The sequence below is a fragment of the Rhodnius prolixus genome, unplaced genomic scaffold, assembly GCF_049639745.1.
Source record: "Rhodnius prolixus isolate KJV_2025 unplaced genomic scaffold, Rpr scaffold_1, whole genome shotgun sequence".
Taxonomy (NCBI): Eukaryota; Metazoa; Arthropoda; class Insecta; order Hemiptera; family Reduviidae; genus Rhodnius; species Rhodnius prolixus.
In genome coordinates this window covers 12962498-12981879 of record NW_027411581.1, presented here as the reverse complement: position 1 = coordinate 12981879, position 19382 = coordinate 12962498, and the positions used below count along the sequence as shown (strand labels likewise).

The 19382-nt window shown below is 32.4% G+C and overlaps 2 protein-coding genes across 3 annotated transcripts; one reads left to right on the top strand and one right to left on the bottom strand.

The window, feature by feature from the left end:
- Positions 1 to 562: 562 nt before the first annotated feature.
- LOC141454682 (glutamate receptor-like) lies at positions 563 to 6263 on the bottom strand. The gene is made up of 12 exons (XM_074129197.1): positions 6101 to 6263; positions 5550 to 5710; positions 4982 to 5389; positions 4381 to 4514; positions 3608 to 3781; positions 2317 to 2537; positions 1922 to 2040; positions 1759 to 1848; positions 1509 to 1666; positions 1305 to 1415; positions 1128 to 1212; positions 563 to 897 (listed from the first exon to the last, which is right to left on the bottom strand). The coding sequence occupies exons 1-12, from the start codon at positions 6246 to 6248 to the stop codon at positions 742 to 744; spliced, it is 1965 nt and encodes a 654-aa protein (XP_073985298.1). The 5' UTR covers positions 6249 to 6263; the 3' UTR covers positions 563 to 741.
- Positions 6264 to 10402: 4139 nt separating this feature from the next.
- LOC141454665 (uncharacterized) lies at positions 10403 to 19164 on the top strand. Of its 2 annotated transcripts, XM_074129140.1 has the most exons (12): positions 10403 to 10638; positions 11140 to 11166; positions 11235 to 11300; positions 12488 to 12550; positions 12651 to 12716; positions 12797 to 13026; positions 13196 to 13309; positions 14138 to 14272; positions 15529 to 15768; positions 16840 to 16956; positions 17860 to 17925; positions 18915 to 19164. In XM_074129140.1, exons 1-12 carry the CDS (start codon positions 10588 to 10590, stop codon positions 19000 to 19002), a joined length of 1263 nt encoding a protein of 420 aa, XP_073985241.1. In that variant the 5' UTR covers positions 10403 to 10587; the 3' UTR covers positions 19003 to 19164. The 2 variants fall into 2 exon arrangements, with proteins under 2 accessions (XP_073985241.1, XP_073985251.1); XM_074129150.1 differs by lacking the exons at positions 10403 to 10638; positions 11140 to 11166 and having other exon boundaries at positions 12631 to 12716.
- The last annotated feature ends 218 nt before the right edge of the window (positions 19165 to 19382 follow it).

The window sequence follows — 19382 nt, the reverse complement described above, 5'->3', positions numbered from 1 at the left end:
TGTTGGTTACTTTTTCGTTTCCACCCACGACCAGATGTGTAGCCAGAATTATTAGGTGTTCCTTTGCTTATCTATCGACTGCAGTAGTACAAGCGCAATGCGTCCAACATTACAAGTTATGCCATCGCATGCAATTTACATTACGAACCTTTTGCTTATTCCTCTATAGTTTTTTAATATGTTTAATATCTAGACTTGACAGAGTTTGTTACTCTGGCATACATTTTAGTGACTGGTTTTGTTTTATAAAAAAAAAAAAAACAAATGGTAGACCTAAATCAGTTCGTACAATGATTCTAAACCGGACTCCACGTAGTTTCGGCATATTGCAGTTTTGGCATGTATTTATCTTCTTCATCCATAATTTTCAATAAATGACTAACTCTCCAAGATAAAACTTGATCTTACAGTTTAAGGAGTTTGCGGACTTATGAAGAGCTGTAACAGAATATAGGGAAGCGTGCATAGCATTATAATTCTTAAATGTCTTCAAATTCCTCCAACAATTTAGTTTGCACGAAGAAACTTGGCAGAATTCGTTCAGCCCACAATTGCATGTTGACTGTTACGTGATGATTGCAAAATTTCTGTAGCAAAAATGTTATCTTTATAAAGAAAATATCTTTTAGGAAGGAGTTTACATTAAAAACAAGAATTTTGAAAATTATATTTTATTGATACAATTTAGCCTTATTTAATTATTCGCTCTACCAAAAAAGAAGTCGTTACCTACTGTCATTACTATTGTTTTACTTCAATTTTACCATCATTTTTGTAGAAATTATTGATTCGGGCGAAGAAACATTCAAGAAAAATTAAGGTTATAGAAACAACAATTCCGCAAATCATGATTGAAACAGCTATTGTAACAACCTTCAAATCAACAAGTAAAAGCATCTGTAAAATATCAAATTAAAAAAAAGGTAATTAATAAATTACAAGCATCCTATATTAATGCTACTGAAACCTAACTTTTCTAAATACTAGTCCATCACTAAATACTGGTACCATCACTAAAGAAAGTGGCAATAACCTCAGAGATGTTGAGCGCTTTTATTTAAAAAATACATACTATATAATTCATATTTGTCGTAAAAACGCTTAAAACTTTGTCTAACAATACTTACTTGCTGACTACCGCATGTGGGTTTTTTTGGAAACCAGTGCAACCCTTGTCTGTTTATTAACCCATGCTCTTTCATGCGCAGATTTCTAAATGAAACAGAAATAAATAAATAAAAGTTATTTTATTTAACAAAATAATAATTTAATTATAATTAAACAATAAATTGCATATTACTTGCCCTCTAAAAAGGATTTCCTTAAGATGGGAGTATTTTTTAATGTAACTTCCTGCAGGGACATTTGGTAAAGCAGATATTGCGCTTAAATCGCATTTATCACTATCTTGAAATCTGCATGAATTATGTTGATTGGATATTTCAAAATCATTAAGCAGTTATCGAAGAAAATACATTAATATTCAATTTCTTTTTTCATAAGTCTACCTGTTTTCTATAGCAGTATAAAGTGTAAAATCTTCTCCTAAAAAAGCCCCACGAGTTCGTATTATCTCCAGGCCTTCATCTAATGAGGCTATAAAATCTGGTTGACGTTGAGATAAAATTCTATGCATCACTTCTTTAGATAAGAGTCTTTCGCGGGTCTGCAAAAGAAAAAAATAAATAAATTAATGATAAGTAGCTGTGTACAAATTTCAATAGATTTTATTTGTAAGCTCAATGTCTTTTAACTTACCGTTCTAGTGTTGAAATATGGTATATCCATTAAAAATAATGGCATGTTACTTGAAATCAATTGTTGTAGATTACGAATGGAGACAGGTGCCTACAAGTTGTATAATTTATTCAATTAAGAAAATGTTTATTCAAGTGAATATGTAAAAGGAAAAATATCCTACTGGAGAGAGGAGAGCATTCATCGTTGCAGCATTGTAATAGACTGAGATCATCAGGGCTAGCAGCAAGATAAACAAACAAGCTATCCTTCCTGCAATTCTATAAGGTTCTTGAGATAATCCTGGAAATTTAAATTTTAGTTGTAGATACTATAAACATCAATTATTCTTCGAATAAATCTTAGTTACAATCGTAAATTTTGTATGCATTTTTAGATAAGAGGGAGCTATTAAAAAATAAGCCCCAAGATATTGCAGTGCTTTGCCTTACTGCTGAAGTGATAGATTTAATAAAATAAGTACACGATAAAATGTCCAGTATAAACAATGAGTGTAGCTCAACTTCCAACTAGCATATTCTATACTACCGCAACATTCCATCTTAATGAAGTGCTAACCTTGCAGGGTGACCACACCAATCACTTGGATAACTGCGCCACTCCAAGTAGCCTCTCCATCAGGATCATTGGCTCTCAAGTAAACATTCTGGACAATCCAATAAATAAAAATTGAGATAAGTAGCATGCATCCCACACAGATCCACGCAGGTGTCTGCAATTGAAGTGACAACGCACGGTAGGTACCAAGAGCGCGCGGCTGTTTGAAGATAAATGGAAAGCTAAAAAAAAAAAATTAAATATTTAATCAAATACAGATCTAAACTCAGTTCAGTGATTTGTTTTTATAAATATCTATTTAAATAATTTGTGAATAAAATATTACTAAATAAAAAAAATGAAGTAAATTGGTATATCTCAACTAAATCTCCTTTATATTAATGGAAACAGGCCCCATTAGCAAATCTGCTGGCATGGCATATCTATCCCGTAACTGCAAGAATTAGATCCTGGTATTCAAGGCATTAGACAGAGAAATCCCTGGTACTTAGTGATAAGGGTTTTTACCAGAAAGAAAGTTATCCAGATACTTGCAAAAGTGATAATGTGTTAACACATCTGGAGTATATAATGGTTGAGGCAAAACTTCTGCTCTGCTCTCCTGTGATTTGTAAAACGTACTGGCATGCAATAGGATCGATTCCTTCTTTCGCCAATTCCTGCTTTGATTGATGGAATTTCCGCTAAATTTCTTCAAGTTAATGACGTTACCTCTCTTCAGTGATGGTTTCATCAGTTTTTAAAAATTATATAGTGGGTGACACCAATCGCCGATCACCTCACTGATTCTAGTGTGTTGTGGTCTTTGGGAAGTGATTGGAGGGCACAGCCATTGTCCAACCAATGTCCAGAACGTTTCATGCAAAGAAGAAGGCATAAAATATGAATGATTAAAGTCTGTTAAGGTATATATTTGAAAAATTAAAAAAGAGTTGACTTCAAAAAGTTTATTGCATGCCTTGGGTCAAAATTAGGAATACGCGATGTTACTAAATATGTACATCTCTGTATTATATTGAAAGCTGTATTTATTAAATCTATTAATGCAAGATTAAAATTCTGAAGTCCATCTTTTAGGCCAGTAAATTGAGGATCGCCTGAGGAATTCCGAGCGATAATTTCGTGTCAGATTCTTGATGTAACCAGAATTTGACCTACTTTGTTGTATTTTTCTTGGTAAGATTTACAATAAGCGAACACAAAATGCCAGATCCATTTCTAAATTTTCTCTCTCACCTTCTTATAGTAAAGTTACAAACGATAAACTGAAATGATAAAATAAACTTCTTACTTGAAATAATGTGAAGGGAAAATAAAATCAGATACATCTAGTCGAGCGCTCATGAACTGCATTGCAGTGATCGTCAGGTTTACTTCTTCTCTTTCCAGCAAACCCATTAAACCATCAAAATGGCCATCTTCTTGTTTTGTACCCCAGGCTTTATCTTCTATTACTAGATTTATCCTACAGACAAATGGCAAAAAAACATTAAAAATATTAAGTATCTCTCTAATAACCCTTGTGGCAGTGTAAAGTAGAGGTAATTCATGATATTGGATGAAGGTGAACAGCTTAAAAAGAAAGATGCTCCACGGCATTCGAGAGAGTCGACCTTCTTGGTTGAGCACCATCTGAACTACGTAGATGCCATACAAGCGGACCTAAAGAGTACGGAAGTGCGCAGGTAGTGGTCCGGGGCTGACGATCGAGAAGAATGGAGGAAGCTGTTTGAGGAGACCCAGTTCCTTTCAAGACTGAGAGAAAGTGAGAGCGTGATTAATGCTGAAATGAAACAGTCCTCAAGAATGAGAAGAGTTGATTCAGAACATGAGGTCTTTGAAGTTTGAACATTTTACCATTTAGAACAATCTGACTTTCCTTTATTATAAGGAGAAAGTTCAAAGTTTTCTTCCAGTCGATCTTACGCTAACCTTTACTTGGCATGGTAAAAAGATTGGATTTGGCTATAACTCAATAACTAAAAAAAACCTTTTGTGAGAAGTGACGTCTCCAAACCCTCAATTGTTTTGGTATTTTAATGGTGAATTGCCCAGAATACTCACGAAAAATTGTACAAATCAGCTATGTGAAGGGAAATAGCGTAGGTAAACCGGTTTGCAATGTCATGTTCTGCGTTATATCTATCATCTTGAAGCTCATTCACAACATTCTCTAAATGGTAAACTTTTTCCAGAAACTGAAATCAATATTAAATAAGATTGATTATACTTAAATGAGAAATAAAAAACTATTGAATGTATTAAGGAGCTATAAACTCGATTTAAAACAATTTGCTGATAAAATGTTAAATCCTTGGTTTTTTTATAGTTTTTATTTATTTAATGGATAAGCACCCAATGCAGGTTAAATATTTCATTTCATGTTTATAACTTCACGCTCGATAAAGGTCCCCATTGTAGTTTTTATTAAAACTAAAACCGTTTTTAGGATTTCTAGCTTGTGAATAGTAGAGGGATGGAGTTGTAAATCCGAACTTCCTAGAGAAGTCATTTTATTTACCATAAACATATGGGAGTGTACTCATCGAAGAAGAGACGCTAATGTCCCTGAAGAAGCTGGTTCACTGCCACCCCGGATATTAACATTTTATACAGAATTCAGTAAAAACCCGAAAGACCTGAGCAATAAAGTTAACACACTTACATATATACCAGCTTTTATTTCAGTTCTACCCATGTTATAAGTCCTTCTAGGTAATGCAAAGTTAATAAGCCCTTCGCTTTGCGACCAACGCCCTATAAGTTGGCTTATTAACTGTTGCCAAGCCAATACTTTGTACAAATCATACAGTAATATATATTCTAAATAGTTATTGTACTGAACATTATAGGTTTCGTAAAAATTTGAGATTATTAACAAATTTGTTGAAATTATTTCTTCAAGTTCATTTTCACATCCACTAGTATCACATATTGAATCAAAAGGTACAGCCAATGCTACATCACTGGTCATGCCAAGTTGTAACTGATTCAAAGTAGAAATGATGCTCTTATAATTTTGATGATATAAAAGCCAACAGAAGCTAGAATTAAATGAATTTAAACTTGATTCCTGTAATTAACAAAAAAGCTATTAAAATATAATTTTTTCAATAACAGATTAAGAATTCTAAACTTCTAAAATATTACAAATAAAATCCTAAGTAGCTAAAGTGAAATGTGAGTATAGTTCCATACAAAAATTATAATTCAAAAAGTTGCTACTCACTTACCATGTAAATCAAATCAACTCCTGCTTTACAGTTAGTATCAATGTAAATTCCATGTTTATAGTAATGATTTCGTCTATAATAATTTTCTTCATGGCGGTTATGTCTGGCTAAAATGACTTGAAAACCGTCATTGGTCAGATCCTTGACAAGTTTTATAGCATCTGATAGAAATAACAAGTTAAAAAAATTAGTCTAATGTTTAAAACAAAACGTTATTTTGTAGATAACTAGAAATGAGAAAAAAAAAACAGAAATATGTAGGTTTTAAGAAAGATGATGGCTTTTCTAATGCTTGCTGAGTAAGAAATGAAGGTAGCATATGTCACGTTCTTGAATCAAGTGCCCTGTGTGCTAGGAAGTGATGAGCTAAAGTCTGTGGCCTGAAGCTGTAAGTTGGAGTTTTTGTTGCCACTTTCAATATTACTTCCTTGATGCCGTGCTTTGTTTTAGGAGGATGATTTTTTTATTGTTAATATTATCACTAACTTTTCTTTTTTTAAATTCTTTTAATTTGTAAATTTTAACATTTATAAAAGAATATTTAAGCTAACCATTAGTGGTGCAAGCATGTATTTCAATAGTATTGATACTTCTTGAAATGAAGAAATCACGTACAAACATTGAAGAAGCACTGCAAAATGGAAGATGCACCAGATAAATTGTTAAGAATAATGAAATGTTCATCACATTCATCATCATTTGCAATAAAGAATCCATCGTTATTCTAGTTCAGTTTCATAGATTCTTACCATGAAGTTTTAGTTTGTGTAATTTTCATAAAATTATGTAAATTAAGGCATAAACAAAGAAGAACAAAATTACTTAATTCAGTAAATAATTCCCTCAATTCTCTAGTTATCATTTATAATATTCATATGATAATTTTCAAATTATAGTAATCACAAAATAAATCAATAAAAAAGGGTTCTTAGACGGGAAACCTATTGGCCATCACAGAAACATACTATTTTATGTAAATCTTTGTCTAATTGGCCCAGCTTAAAAGTAAACAGAGATTTTTTTTTTTTTTGACAATAAAAAAATCCTTTAATAAAAAATAGAAAATGATCAAATTAAAGATAAACGTTTTATTGCTACCATTTGTTTTTTTAAGGAAAAGAGTTCTCAATGAAATGTTTATACGCTTTGGGTCAAATGGGAGAAATAATGCGTTTTCTTCCATAGTTTGAGAAAAACGTTCTGTTCCTAATTTACATACCAAAATTATGAGATAATAGGATGTTTTTTCCTCAATAATTGAGGAAATTATTTCAAAAGCTCCTTCAATCAATCAATTGGATTTGGTAAGATGTCCATTATATATTAAGAGAACTTCTTAAATCACATTATCCAGCGAGTGATCCAACCAGAGAGGCATCCGTGGAAAACTCATATTCAGTTTAATCAGCTCTGTCCAGAGCCAGCCAACAACCGTTCGGTACCAATCCGGGGTAAAAGTAGGGCAACATTGTCTGTACATTAAGCACCTCCTCATTTCTGATCTGGCTCAAAATTAGAAGTACAATCTTGATAGGAGAATCTTCTTCCAATCTTATGACGAAAAATCTAGACTGTTGAATGTTGTGACTAGGATTGTATTAATAAAAATTGAATACATAAGGACCAAGATTCCTAATTTTAAGAAAATCTGTTGATGAAAAGTGCCCTTTACTAAATATATTTCTCTTCTTCCTTTTGTTTCAGTTTGATGTATTCCGAAATCTTTTCGAATGATTATCTCTAAACTTTGTTTGCTCAGTACTTATATAAAGATCGCTTACTTATATTTTAATCATTAACCAGGATTCGGGGAAGATGTAAAAATTAAGCTCCCCTCATTAGTAATTAAGCTCATGGTATGGTTCTATAATCTGCATCAAATCTTATGTATATCAAATATGTAGCCGAAATTCCGAATTTATAGGTGTACGATTGTCTAATTGCACTTATTGAGGTTTCTGTTATTGTCTTGACTCAAGACTGTCTCCATGTTGGACCAATCGGGTCTTAAGCTTATCACTATAAAAACGAAACTTTTTACCGAGAATTATGACCTAAATAGAGTGCAGTGTAGCTGCGAAGACTCGATCTCCTTCAAAAGATTTTATTGAAATTGAAGTATACTAAAGTCAAATCCCTTTTATAAATTATAAATGTCTAGAAAATTCAAAATAGGTAAAAAAAATCGTGTGAGCGTTCACTCTAAATTTTAAAAAAAATGCTATTCAATCGTCGATAATATTAAATTTCTGCCCGATCAAAATTTATTTATCAGAAGTACGACCAGAAGCGTAGGAGTGAATGTAGGTGTGGGTGTCAATGACAGACTTTTTTTGAAGTTGAGATTTCATTTCACAAAGGAATTTTTCATACTAAAATAATCTGCCACATTTCAATTCAAAATAAATATTTTTTTCAATAGAAGCGAATTCTCTTGAATAATTAAATCGTTTTACGTCGAAAATAAAGCAAAAACTAGAAACTATTTTTATATTCTCTTTATGAACCGAATCAATTCCATTTAGTTATTCTATGTACAAAATAGATAAACCTTACGCTTGCGTACTAAAAACAATAAAAATTGACATATATACATTAATTTTAAACAAAATATTTGAAGTGATAATGTTATATCTTTTCTCTCATGCATTTTTCGATTTTAAATAAACAAAAAGAAGATTTATTCATCTAATTTCCTAAATCAAATTATTCCATTACTTTCCCGCCATTTATGCTTGGTTCATCGCTTTCTTTCTTCATGAGCTAATATCTCCTTCACTTCATCTACTTATCTTTGTCTGGATCTTCCTTCTCTTTTACAGTATTGTTTTTCCAATGTTTCATCTAACACATTCTCCTCGCAGACCTCTGCTTTCCATTCCAGCCAGGATTTCTTTCATGACCATATTCCATTGATTACTAATATTTTCAATCCTTATTCTACTTCCTTTCTTTGCTTCTCGACTGCTGACAGTTCGCATTTGTTGCGATGAAGTTGCTTTTCGAGCTAGCCATTGTGTACAATCAACAATTGGCTTAGTTATTCGTACAATAAAGTAGAAATCTCAATCCTTCCAGACAAAATAGATGAGAACTCCTTATTCTTAAATTCTGGGCTACCCTGTGTGAACATTCCACCTCTAGCTTAGTAATTAAATGTATGTATAAAACAACAATCGAAATCTTCAGTAAAACTAGACGAAAACATTATTTTTCCATTAATTTAGCAATCGTAACTTCTTATTATAGGCACCCCTGTGTGTACAATCCACCATTGACTTAGTTTTAATACACTATAGCAGAAATCAAATACGTTTGTTCAAAACTAGACAAGAATTACTTATTTTTCAAATTATTTTGCAATGGTGATCCGAAATTCATGCGTGAATTGGATTAAACAAACTGGGTACTCCGAATTTGAAGCCACGATTGCAAAATTAATAGAAAAATAAGGAATTCTTTTCTAGTTTCTCTGTAAAGATTGGGAATTCGGCTTCAGTGAATAAATAACTAAGCTAGAGGTAGAATGTATACACGTGGTAGCCCAAATTTTTAGTCACAATTGCAAAATTAGTGGAAAAATTACTAATTCTGGTCTACTTTGACTGGAAAGGTTGAAAATTCAGCTTCAGTGAATTAATAACTAAGACAGAGATGGAATGCATACACAGTCTGAATTCCAAATTATGTCTGAAGAAAGAATGGAAAAATAAGAAACTAGTCTAGTTTTGAACAATACAATGTGAAAGATTGCAAAAAAATGAAGATAAAAATATCAATCTCTCCAGTCAAAGTAGACAAATATTCTGTATTTTTACGTTAATTCTACAATCGTATCTTCAAATTCAGGATACCCAGTTGGCACAATCTACCTGTGGCTTATTTATCATTAGTATAAAGCAGAAATCTTAATCTTTCCAGTCAAACTAGACCAAAATTACTTATTTTTCTATAATTGTGGAATGGTGATTCCAACAACAGGCCTTGACAAACTAGACGGGAATTCCTTATTTTTCCAATCGTCACTTCAAATTCGGGCTACCCTCTGTTTACATTCCAACTCTGTCTTAGTTATTAATACACTGAAGCAGAAATCTTATACTTTTGTTGAAAACCAAAGGAAAATTACTCATTTTTCCAATGGTAATTCCAAATGTAGGCTCTCAGGGTGTATAATTCACCTTTGTCTTAGTTATAAAAAGTATGGGAGAATTGTGATTGAAATGACTGGATTTTTAGTGGATTTGAATGTTCGGTTGAATATATTTTGTGTTTAACTATTTTTTTTTTTTTTTTTTACACGAACACTATGGCGTACAGAAGTTTCTCGTAACAGGAGCAAGACTCCTTATACTGGGCGTTGAGCTGTGCGGAGGTCAGCTTTGAAGGCTCCTTGTTGGGCTTGCGCATTGTGCTCTGAGCCATTTGATATTACTGGCTAATGGAGAGATGTTACATTAGAACCTTATAGGTCGCGAGGACAACGAACCCCCATTTGGTTAGAATATTCTATCCTACCCCTGCATCCTTAATTAATCCTCACATGCTTGATTGAAGAATTGCCAAGAATTCAACTTCAAACGCAGCAACCATCTGAAGAGGAGTGGACTTACTTCAGTATCTTTATTTCCTGTCTAAACAGCTCCAGTAAGATCAGTGAAATTTTTGTAATCCATATGAGCAACACATGTCTCTGATTAGTTGCCTTTAGAAAGCTTAATTCTTTTTTTATGTGTATGGAAAAGAATTTATAAACATTTATGTAAATTTAGTTCTACTTTTGGCTTTCTAAAGAGATATTTTGTTAATAAATTTTATTATGCTTATACTATTTTCATTATTTTACCCTATTATGTTAGTGCTATCTCCCACTATAAAAAATAACATAATTTCTATAGAAACTCAAATTAATAATAACAAATCCATACATTAGTAACAAATATGTTAGATTATTTCACCGAAAAAACTTCTGTTCCTTGGTTATTGAAAATTCTAAGTATAATTATCCGCTTACAGAGATAATGATGCATAATTAACAATGATAATGTTTCTGTTACTTTTACTGCTGGCCACGCTACTCATATATGAGGTAAGTTGGAAAATTCTGTAATTTATACAATTAAGTTCTTTTGAAACATTGAGAGATTTGTCAGGCAAAGCTTCTGTGTGAAATTTTAATTTGGCCTATAATTTTTGCATTCCATTTGAAGAGCAGAAGTTGATCCACAGCAGTTAGGTGAAATGTAAGTAATTTGATGCGATTACATTTACAAAAGCGGGAAGGGACCTGTGCCCCACGGCACTGTAGCCAAAAGAGGCTTATTGTGACTTCCCCTATAGGATCTAGATGACGAAACCTCCCTTACTAAAGAGGTTGAGGACTTTCCCTACTAGATTTTTATGCACTACTATCTCCTAATCCAAGATGACTCATCGGAGGTAGTTGCAACAGTGTCTGAAGCTAGAAGGATTTTGGTTTTTCGTTAAGGGTGGATAATTTCCGAAATCGAAAAAGTAATAATGATTACTTTATGATGATAAATTTATGATAGAATTTTACATTAATAACAGAAACTATAACTTTTTGCAGGAGAAGCAAAAGAAGGAAGACATTGAGGTATGATAAAGATAATTTGTTATACTTTCTTGAAAGAAATATATTGCAATAATTAAAAATTGTTTTAGGGACAAGAAGAGTTTGAAGTAGTTTTAGACGATATGATCAATCAACTACAATGCAACCAATTGGAGGTGGGAATTTTAGCTGCCTTGTATTAGTTATATTTCATTAAAAATAACTACTTATATTTTTAAAAAGATGAAAATTACAGCATAATTGTTGCTGATATCACATTTGCTGCTAATTAACATTGCATTCAATTGTCAGCTTTATTTTGGATAAAATAAAAATTGAAATGGAAATTCATCTGAAGGTCACAATACTGGACAGAGAGATCTAAATTTGTTACAACTATTTTTATTTACCTGTGTGTTTAAAAATATAGCTACCCATTTCTTTTTATCTTATTATTTATAGTAATCAAACCCAGGAAAACAAAGCAATTGCTCCTCTCCAATTTACTTAAAAATTGTGAATTTCTTTGAATTATTTTTACCGGTCATGTGATCATCTTTGTAAACATGCGGAAAAGTTTGGTTATGTAGGTTAGTGCATTGGGCATCCAAGACATTACTGTCTACCCTTAGTTTTTCTATTGCTTGGTGTGTTTTTACGAGTACAGTCACGATTAGTCCGGTAAGGATGTGATGTGTGTAACGATAGATCATTATCGGAAGCCGGCTGTGTTCTAAAAAAGACACTACAGTACCAAGTTGTAATCATTTCAATCCATTATCCGCGAGGCTTCAAAAAAGCAAGGCAGGTTCGCAACAATGTCAAAGTCATGGCTGACCGACTTCTTTGACTTAGGTAGCGCAGTTCATCACGTACTACTCTCCACACGGCACAACCATTTCCAAGTAATACTACTAATTGGTTCTTCGTCGCCTTCAAGACGCAAATGGCCTGACCTGTAGGCAGCTTCTTGTGTTAAAGCACCCAATCATTATTCACATTTCAGAGGGTTTCCTGGCTAAACACAACTATGCTTCGACATAGTTCAGTGTAATTTCTGGCTTTTTTCTTAAGCTGAAAATGCTCCTGAAAGAGACCAGATTTTAGTCCAGAGGAGACACCTTGCTGAATGCGATACCTCAACAGAAGCGTTCTTGCTCTGCTTCGGTCAATAGCTTACATCTCATGTTTTACTCACTCTGCAAATGTTTACTTTCAAAACAAAATTCTGAATCAAAAGAGTGCACAATAGTAAATAAAGAAAATCTTTGCCTTATTTTCACAATATAAACTAATCAAAAACAAGACAACTATAGATTTATAAATTATTAAATTAATTGAGAATGTAATTTTGACTTTTTAGATTATGAAAAATAAATCAAGTTCACTGGTACTTTTGAATACAATGCAAAATCTTTTAAATTCTGTAAGTGCTCAAACTGTTTTGAACGTTTGTAATTTATGATAAGAAATTATCATAAAATAGTATGTCTATGGTTAAAATAGTATATTTTATTTGTATTAAGATGAAAGAGAATTATGAAGCAAAACTAGCACGATTGAAAAATGAACTGCAGAAATTAGAAACACTTGTAAGTACACGTTACACAGCGGTTCAAACGTACATTAATTTTACACTAATGGAATAACAATTAATTAAGTTTGTTTACAGATTGAAAACATTGAGTTTCAAATAAATAAATGCAATGAAGAAGAGTTTGGGTTACTGGAAAGTCTTCGTGATACAACTAATCAAGAAAAACTTAAAGAGTTTATTGGTGCTCTTAAAGATGACAGGGATTGGAATAAAGAAAAAAAAATTATTGAGGACAATCAAGAAAACAAACCTCAGAAAACTGAAATAAAACAAACTGAAAAGGAAAATGCCAATCTGGGAGATGGGTACCATAATTACTTTTTTTTCTATTTAAAAATAGAAATTTTATTTTTTCTAAGCTGTTTAAAAAAAAAGCTTAACATAAGTGAAAGCAATTTCTTTTAACTGACACACGCTTTAAAAAAATATATATTAAATTTTTTAAGGGTACCTAATTTGTTTTTGTTAACGCAGAAATTGGGAATGTCCACCATTCGATTTGGAGCAAGAACTAATGAAATTACCTATTCTAAGGGATATTTTGGTGAAAACGAAAAAGGAGAAAAATTCTAGTTTTCCACCTGAAAGGTATATTAATGGCAAATTTTTATTGTATTCTAACTAATTGGCACTAATGGACAGAATAGTTGGCACATTAATTCCCCAGACACCAAAAAAGACAAGTTTCTTTTTCAGCTTTCTTGTTGTCATTTCGTTTTTGCCCTTGCGTTTTTTGTTTCTTTAACTGTTGATATTTTACTTAGATCTTTCAATACTGATTACTCGACTATCACTTCTCAGTATGTAACACTTTTAAAACGAGTTTAGGACCAATAAAATCTATTAATACAAAATTGTAAAATAAGTGAATTCACTTTTTAAATTCGGTGGTTGTAGAAGCAATTCTACAAACAACAGCTGAAGCTCCAAACATTTGTAAGGTTGATTGGTACAACCCTTTTTTCAATTTGTGCGTTAGATTAAAAATTTGAGGGAAGAAGATATGAGGCTTAAAATAAGGCTATGTCAGGAGGTCAATTTTTTTCCCTCAAGGTGGTAAAGTAGATCCTTGAACTTCTCCAAACAAGGATTCGCATACTCTATATTTGCTACTCATAATACTTGAATTTCGTTTCTTTCCAAAGAAGATATAAGCTTGAAATATTTATGAATTATGCAATGAATTTCTCTTGTTTTCTTTATTTATTTTTTAATTTATTTGTTAAGTTACACCAGCGCTAGATCCACTATTTGTAACAATGACAATAACTGAGACCACTACAAACTCACAAATTGAGGGGAGAAGTTACCTAGTGATAACACTCCCTAAGTCGCCTCTAGGATTATCTCATTTTTAAAATTATTATTTTATTATTGTTCTCCATTAATTAAAACTCAATCTTATAACAATTTCAGAGACCCTTGTCTTCCTTCGAGTTCAACTTTCAGAATATATGAATTTTCAAGCCAAGATGTAGGGTGTCCACCAATTGACAATATGATGAACACTATCAAACAATTTCATATTGATTCCAAAATACAGTGTAATGAGTGAGTCATCTTTATTTCTAATAGTGGAAATACAATGGTATAAATATTGCAAAACTTTAGAATGAACATGTGTCCGGCACTTCTTGTCCTTACTTTGCCCTTGATGCTTTCTCTCACTTTTTTTAAGGGAATGCTATGCAATCATATAGATTTTCTATTTTTAGTCACTTCTTGGAATCTCTTTCGTAAGAAAGATTGAAATTATTTTGTTAGAAAAGGACTGTTCTGGGCAATGAAGAGGGACAATTTTTCATCTATTCAACTATTTCACTGAATTGTGCAAAATACTCGTATGTAATAGATTTAAGTTCAGAGATAAAAAAAAAAAAAAATACTTGCTTGGAAATATAAATCTATGTCATTTCTTTTTAGCACCTTTAAATATTTAATCAGTCAAAGCCCCATCGCTCTGTCGTGAAATTCTTTTCATAAAAACTGATCTTAAGTATACAGAATGTAAAGCCTCTCTCAAAATTTCTTGATTGTTGTGAATCATGGTGAAGCCGCATTTTACTTATAACGAAGCGAACTAACATTTAGTAAAAATTCAAATGTGAAAGAAATCAGTGAGGATTGTAGTGAGGAAAAGTGTTTTGAGCGTTTACAGCTGTTTTTTCTTTCTCTCATTTATTTCTGGAACTCTGGTTTTAGTGGGACGTTGATGTGAATGGATACTTCTGTAATCTGTATACATTTGTTAAAAGAGAATCTCGCGACGTAGGGCATGAAATTCAGATGCGAAATGAGTCCTGATCTTAGAGTTCTTTCTCAGTCTTATCAAAATGAAACAATCATTCAGTCGCTAACCAAAAATGGGTAATTCTCATTGACATGGTGTAATGATTTTCACAAATTGTACTCAGAAAGCCTGGTTCCCTGGCCGTCAACTCGTATGTAAATTATTTGAAAAATATATACTTTAAAAATAAAAAATAATGAAAATAAAAAAATGTAATATTGTTATATTAAGTCCAAAGTAAAAATCGACTCATAAATTTGGTTGTAATAAAGAAAACATTGTTGATTATCACAGTGTACACGTACATATTGTAAGTTTTTAAGGATGTTCAATGAACAACAGGTAATAATGAGTAATTTGTTGAACACTAATATCGAAGATTAGAGCGGAAGAAAGGTTACTAGGTCAAAAAGCATACTTAGGCGCTCTAAGCATTTTGCAACATTTAAATTAAGCATCTATAAAACTCTGGCCGTAGGGCTAGTGCAGTCTTAATGTTTAACTAAACTCTTTTCAGAGGAAAAAGCAGCAAGCAGTATGAAGATTCAGAAGTTATGAAGTTCGTTAAGAGAAACTGCACTTCTTCGGCACTATCTAATATGTACTCTTTAATGCCAAAAGCATATTCAGCTCCAAAGGGAAAACCTATGGCGAGGGGTGTTGTCAAGAAAGGATCAAGAACTGAAGTTGCCAAAGTACGCTTTGCTGAAAATATGGAAGATACTTTCAGCACATGTGATGAAAATAATAATCATAGGTATGCGATCGTATTTTTGTATTTTTTGTGAGTGTTAACTGTAGAATTAGATAGATATTGAAAGGACACAGAGAGTAAAAGTTTCTATTTCCTGGCTTCTTACGTTCGGAAAAGTCCTAGAGTTGGGTGGCTAAAATAAATCTTAGTAGAATGTAATAGTATACCTAGCAACGAAGAGGGTGAAGCAGTAAATCCATTTTGAATTTTGGTCAAAATCTTGCGTAACGCAGGAGGACACGAGTGCACAAAGAATTCCATTGAGGCTGGTGCTGGAAACTGGTACAAATATAAGAAATTTGTGTAGGACTTGGTGCAGGCCATGGAGCAGGTGTTTAGGCCTTACCTAACATCCTCAAGGCATTATCAAATTTGAAGAAGCTTCTTTCCAAACTTTGCACTACAAAAATCAGAAACTAGTGATTCATGATTTTAATCACTAACGCACTAAGCAAGCGAGCTATCGGTTGGAAAATTTAGTGGGAATACCTTAGTAATCACAACAAACGGGATAATGTTATCAACATTTGGGTGTGAGCTTAGCTTGGTGAGTGATTGGCCTACAAGCGCCCAAAAAAGATGGGGCAATTTCCCCCACGAGACTGAAAATCTCTTTTCTAAGATTGTATCCCATCTCTCTCTCAGAAAAGCTTAGTAAAGAGAGAAAATTAAGAGAGCAGGCTCCTTAGAGGCAGTATCTGGAAGGAAGCAGGCTGTAACCATCGGGAAAATTTATGTACATAATTAAGCTATCGGGGCCGACGGGTAATTCTCATGTGACATGTAAACGAGATGGTCTTGAAGAAATTGAACGTAGAAATGAAATTGGCGTCTGTTAGATTCAGTGTGAAGAAGGAACATCTCCTCATGTACCGCATCACATTTTGGAAGGATGTATTCTTTCTAGAATGTATAAAAATTATATTTTTGAAAGATATACTGAGTAATTCTTCAGGTACACGTTGTGCCATATTTCTTCTACAAAAAAGAAATAAATAAAAGTACATAAATAATCTGTAATATTTTATTTTATTTCTATTAAATACTAATTTAATAAAACTTTTTTTTTAACAGAACTACTTCTGGGCAGAATTTATTTTGGTATTCAGGACCTTATCTTTCTAGAAATAAGGAAAGAGAAAAGCCATGCTCACAGTTATTTGAATACAAGTCAAAGAATCAGCGGTTTCGGTAATTTCTCATTAAACTTTTTGGTTTAGGTTTGATAACTATTTGTTCAGTCAAATGATATCGTTTATTTATCAGCAGGTTATGAAGAAATAAAAGAAAAATCATCTTTTTTTAATTCTAACTTACAAATGTTTTCATATTTGAAGTTATTGAACTTTTTAGTTGCTCTGAATAAAAGAGCTGGCGGTAGAAGCGTACATTGCACTTATTTGTTGCCTCTTGATTCAAAAACTTTAAAGGATGTATAATAAAATGATGAAGTTGGAAGACAATCTTGAATTTGACCTAATTTTATACTCGCTAGTTAGCGCATAAATTAAGTATTGTGCAGCTTGGAATTAAGCATAACGCTATATTTCGTCCAAAGAAGTTCAAAATTAAATTTGCTGCACTAACATTTTGGGTATTGGGTATTAAATTGACCCAAGAAGAAGTTGCCACAAAGTTGCGGTTCAATAGCTCTAAGTTTAGTTCCGAATACTCTCTATAAAATTCTCTTGCGAGATTTACTTTTGATCCTTTGCTGGCACTCTTCCACTTTCTCAGTATTCTCTCGACCTGAATTGCGAGTGATCATTTGGTGTTTACAAATAATTAATTAGTTAATACTTTCTTTGCTTTATGAGGTTCCAAGATTGAAATTCAAGTCAAATATTTTATTTTTCGTGAGATTTAGTTTAGTTTTCCTAATGCTTTTGATTCTGTAAAAAAATGAAGTGCCTTTGTTTTGTTCAAGAACTTTTAGTTCACTTTAATCAAGATGTGTTCTTAACTATTTTTAAAAACGTAAATCTAATTTGCCTTTTACTCGTAAGTCAGTGATTAACCAGATAACTTGTAAGCGGCAACTTTTGATAATGAAAGATAATTTGACAAATCCATTTAATTACCTTTTGTTTCCAGAGATTCTACCTACAATCAAGAACCACTTGAATTACGATCTTTCTTATCAAGCACCCGCTTGGACAGGTAAACGGAATTTCTTCAGTCATCAGTTAGATATTGAAAACCAATTAAATCATTATAATAATAGAGAACGTTACATTCAGTTTCTATTTGAGTTTGTTTTTATTCTTTTAAATTGGACTTTCGATCATTTTCTTCTAGCGGACGAATACAGATTTGTTTTCATTTCAAAATTATTACTTACGTGGATGGATAGAGTAAATTTCAGTAAATGCTTAACTGCCATGTGCAATAACATTACTATGGTATTATTTCATTTAAGCTTCTCGCCAATTGGTTGGCGCTTCCAGAGGCGCTTCCATGGTTTGGTGAACAACGTTTCGTCATGGTAATAAGTAGATTTTACCGTTATGCATATACCCGTATTCGTATGCATATAAAAACTCTACATCATCCAGAACAAGCCTGCTACAAAATTGATTCATTATCAAACTCAGTCACGGTCTTGATCCGAAGGCCCTAGAGTTTTTTTTTTATGAATAAAGTACCGGGCCTACATTGGATGCCAAAATGGTTTCCAGCCCGGGAGGTGGTTCTAACTGGGAGCCAGATAGGAAAGGTCAACAAGAAAAAGCGAGGCCTTTATTTTAGGTTTTCTTGTCAGCTCAGTGGTTTCAGAAATAATTGTTTGCATTCGATGCTTTGACGAAAATTAACGCTAAGATTGCCAGGTTAGAGAAGAACTCCAGATAAAGTGGGTGCACCTTCCCATTAAGGAAATACTTTTTACTTTTCTACAGCCCCGAGGGTCATAGTTTAGCATGTCAGTAGAGGAGATAGCGCTTTCTAGAGGCTCTCTGCGTAATCATTTTCTCTAGGCTTTCACATACCTTAAATCTTATTTTATAACTCTGCATTTATCTTTTTAACATACCGTTAATGATAACAGTCTACAATATATATATATATATATATATACTATATATATATATATACACTAAATTAAAAAGTATATATTTGCACACTTAATTATCATCAATTTCTTTTTTTAGCATCCCAGACTTTGATCCTGACTTGAAAGCCGGCTCTCTTGATCTCGACGGTGTTTTTGATCCCGTGAATTTTGATTGTTTTTTCTAGTTGCATGATTTTTTTTAAGAGAAAATATGATCTTGTACTTGTGAAAAATTGTGAAGATAAAACTCAAAGAATGGCTGGGTAAGGTGTCAGTGTTTTCAAATTTGTTACAAATTACTGTGTTGTACAACTGAAACAATAATAAACAATTTCCACTCACATGTACCTCATATTTAATTATTAAAATAGGACCGCGTTACTTGATGATGCAAGCATCCGTAGATATAAAATAATTATTTTGTTAGAGATAATAAATGATTAGTGTTTTTTTGTAAGTATAACCCTTTCAGTGAAGTGAAAATTTGGTTTTCTTATTCAGTTTCGAACTTTCATCCACCTTAGAAATAGATTAATCAACTTGAATTAAAATGTTATTGTCATTA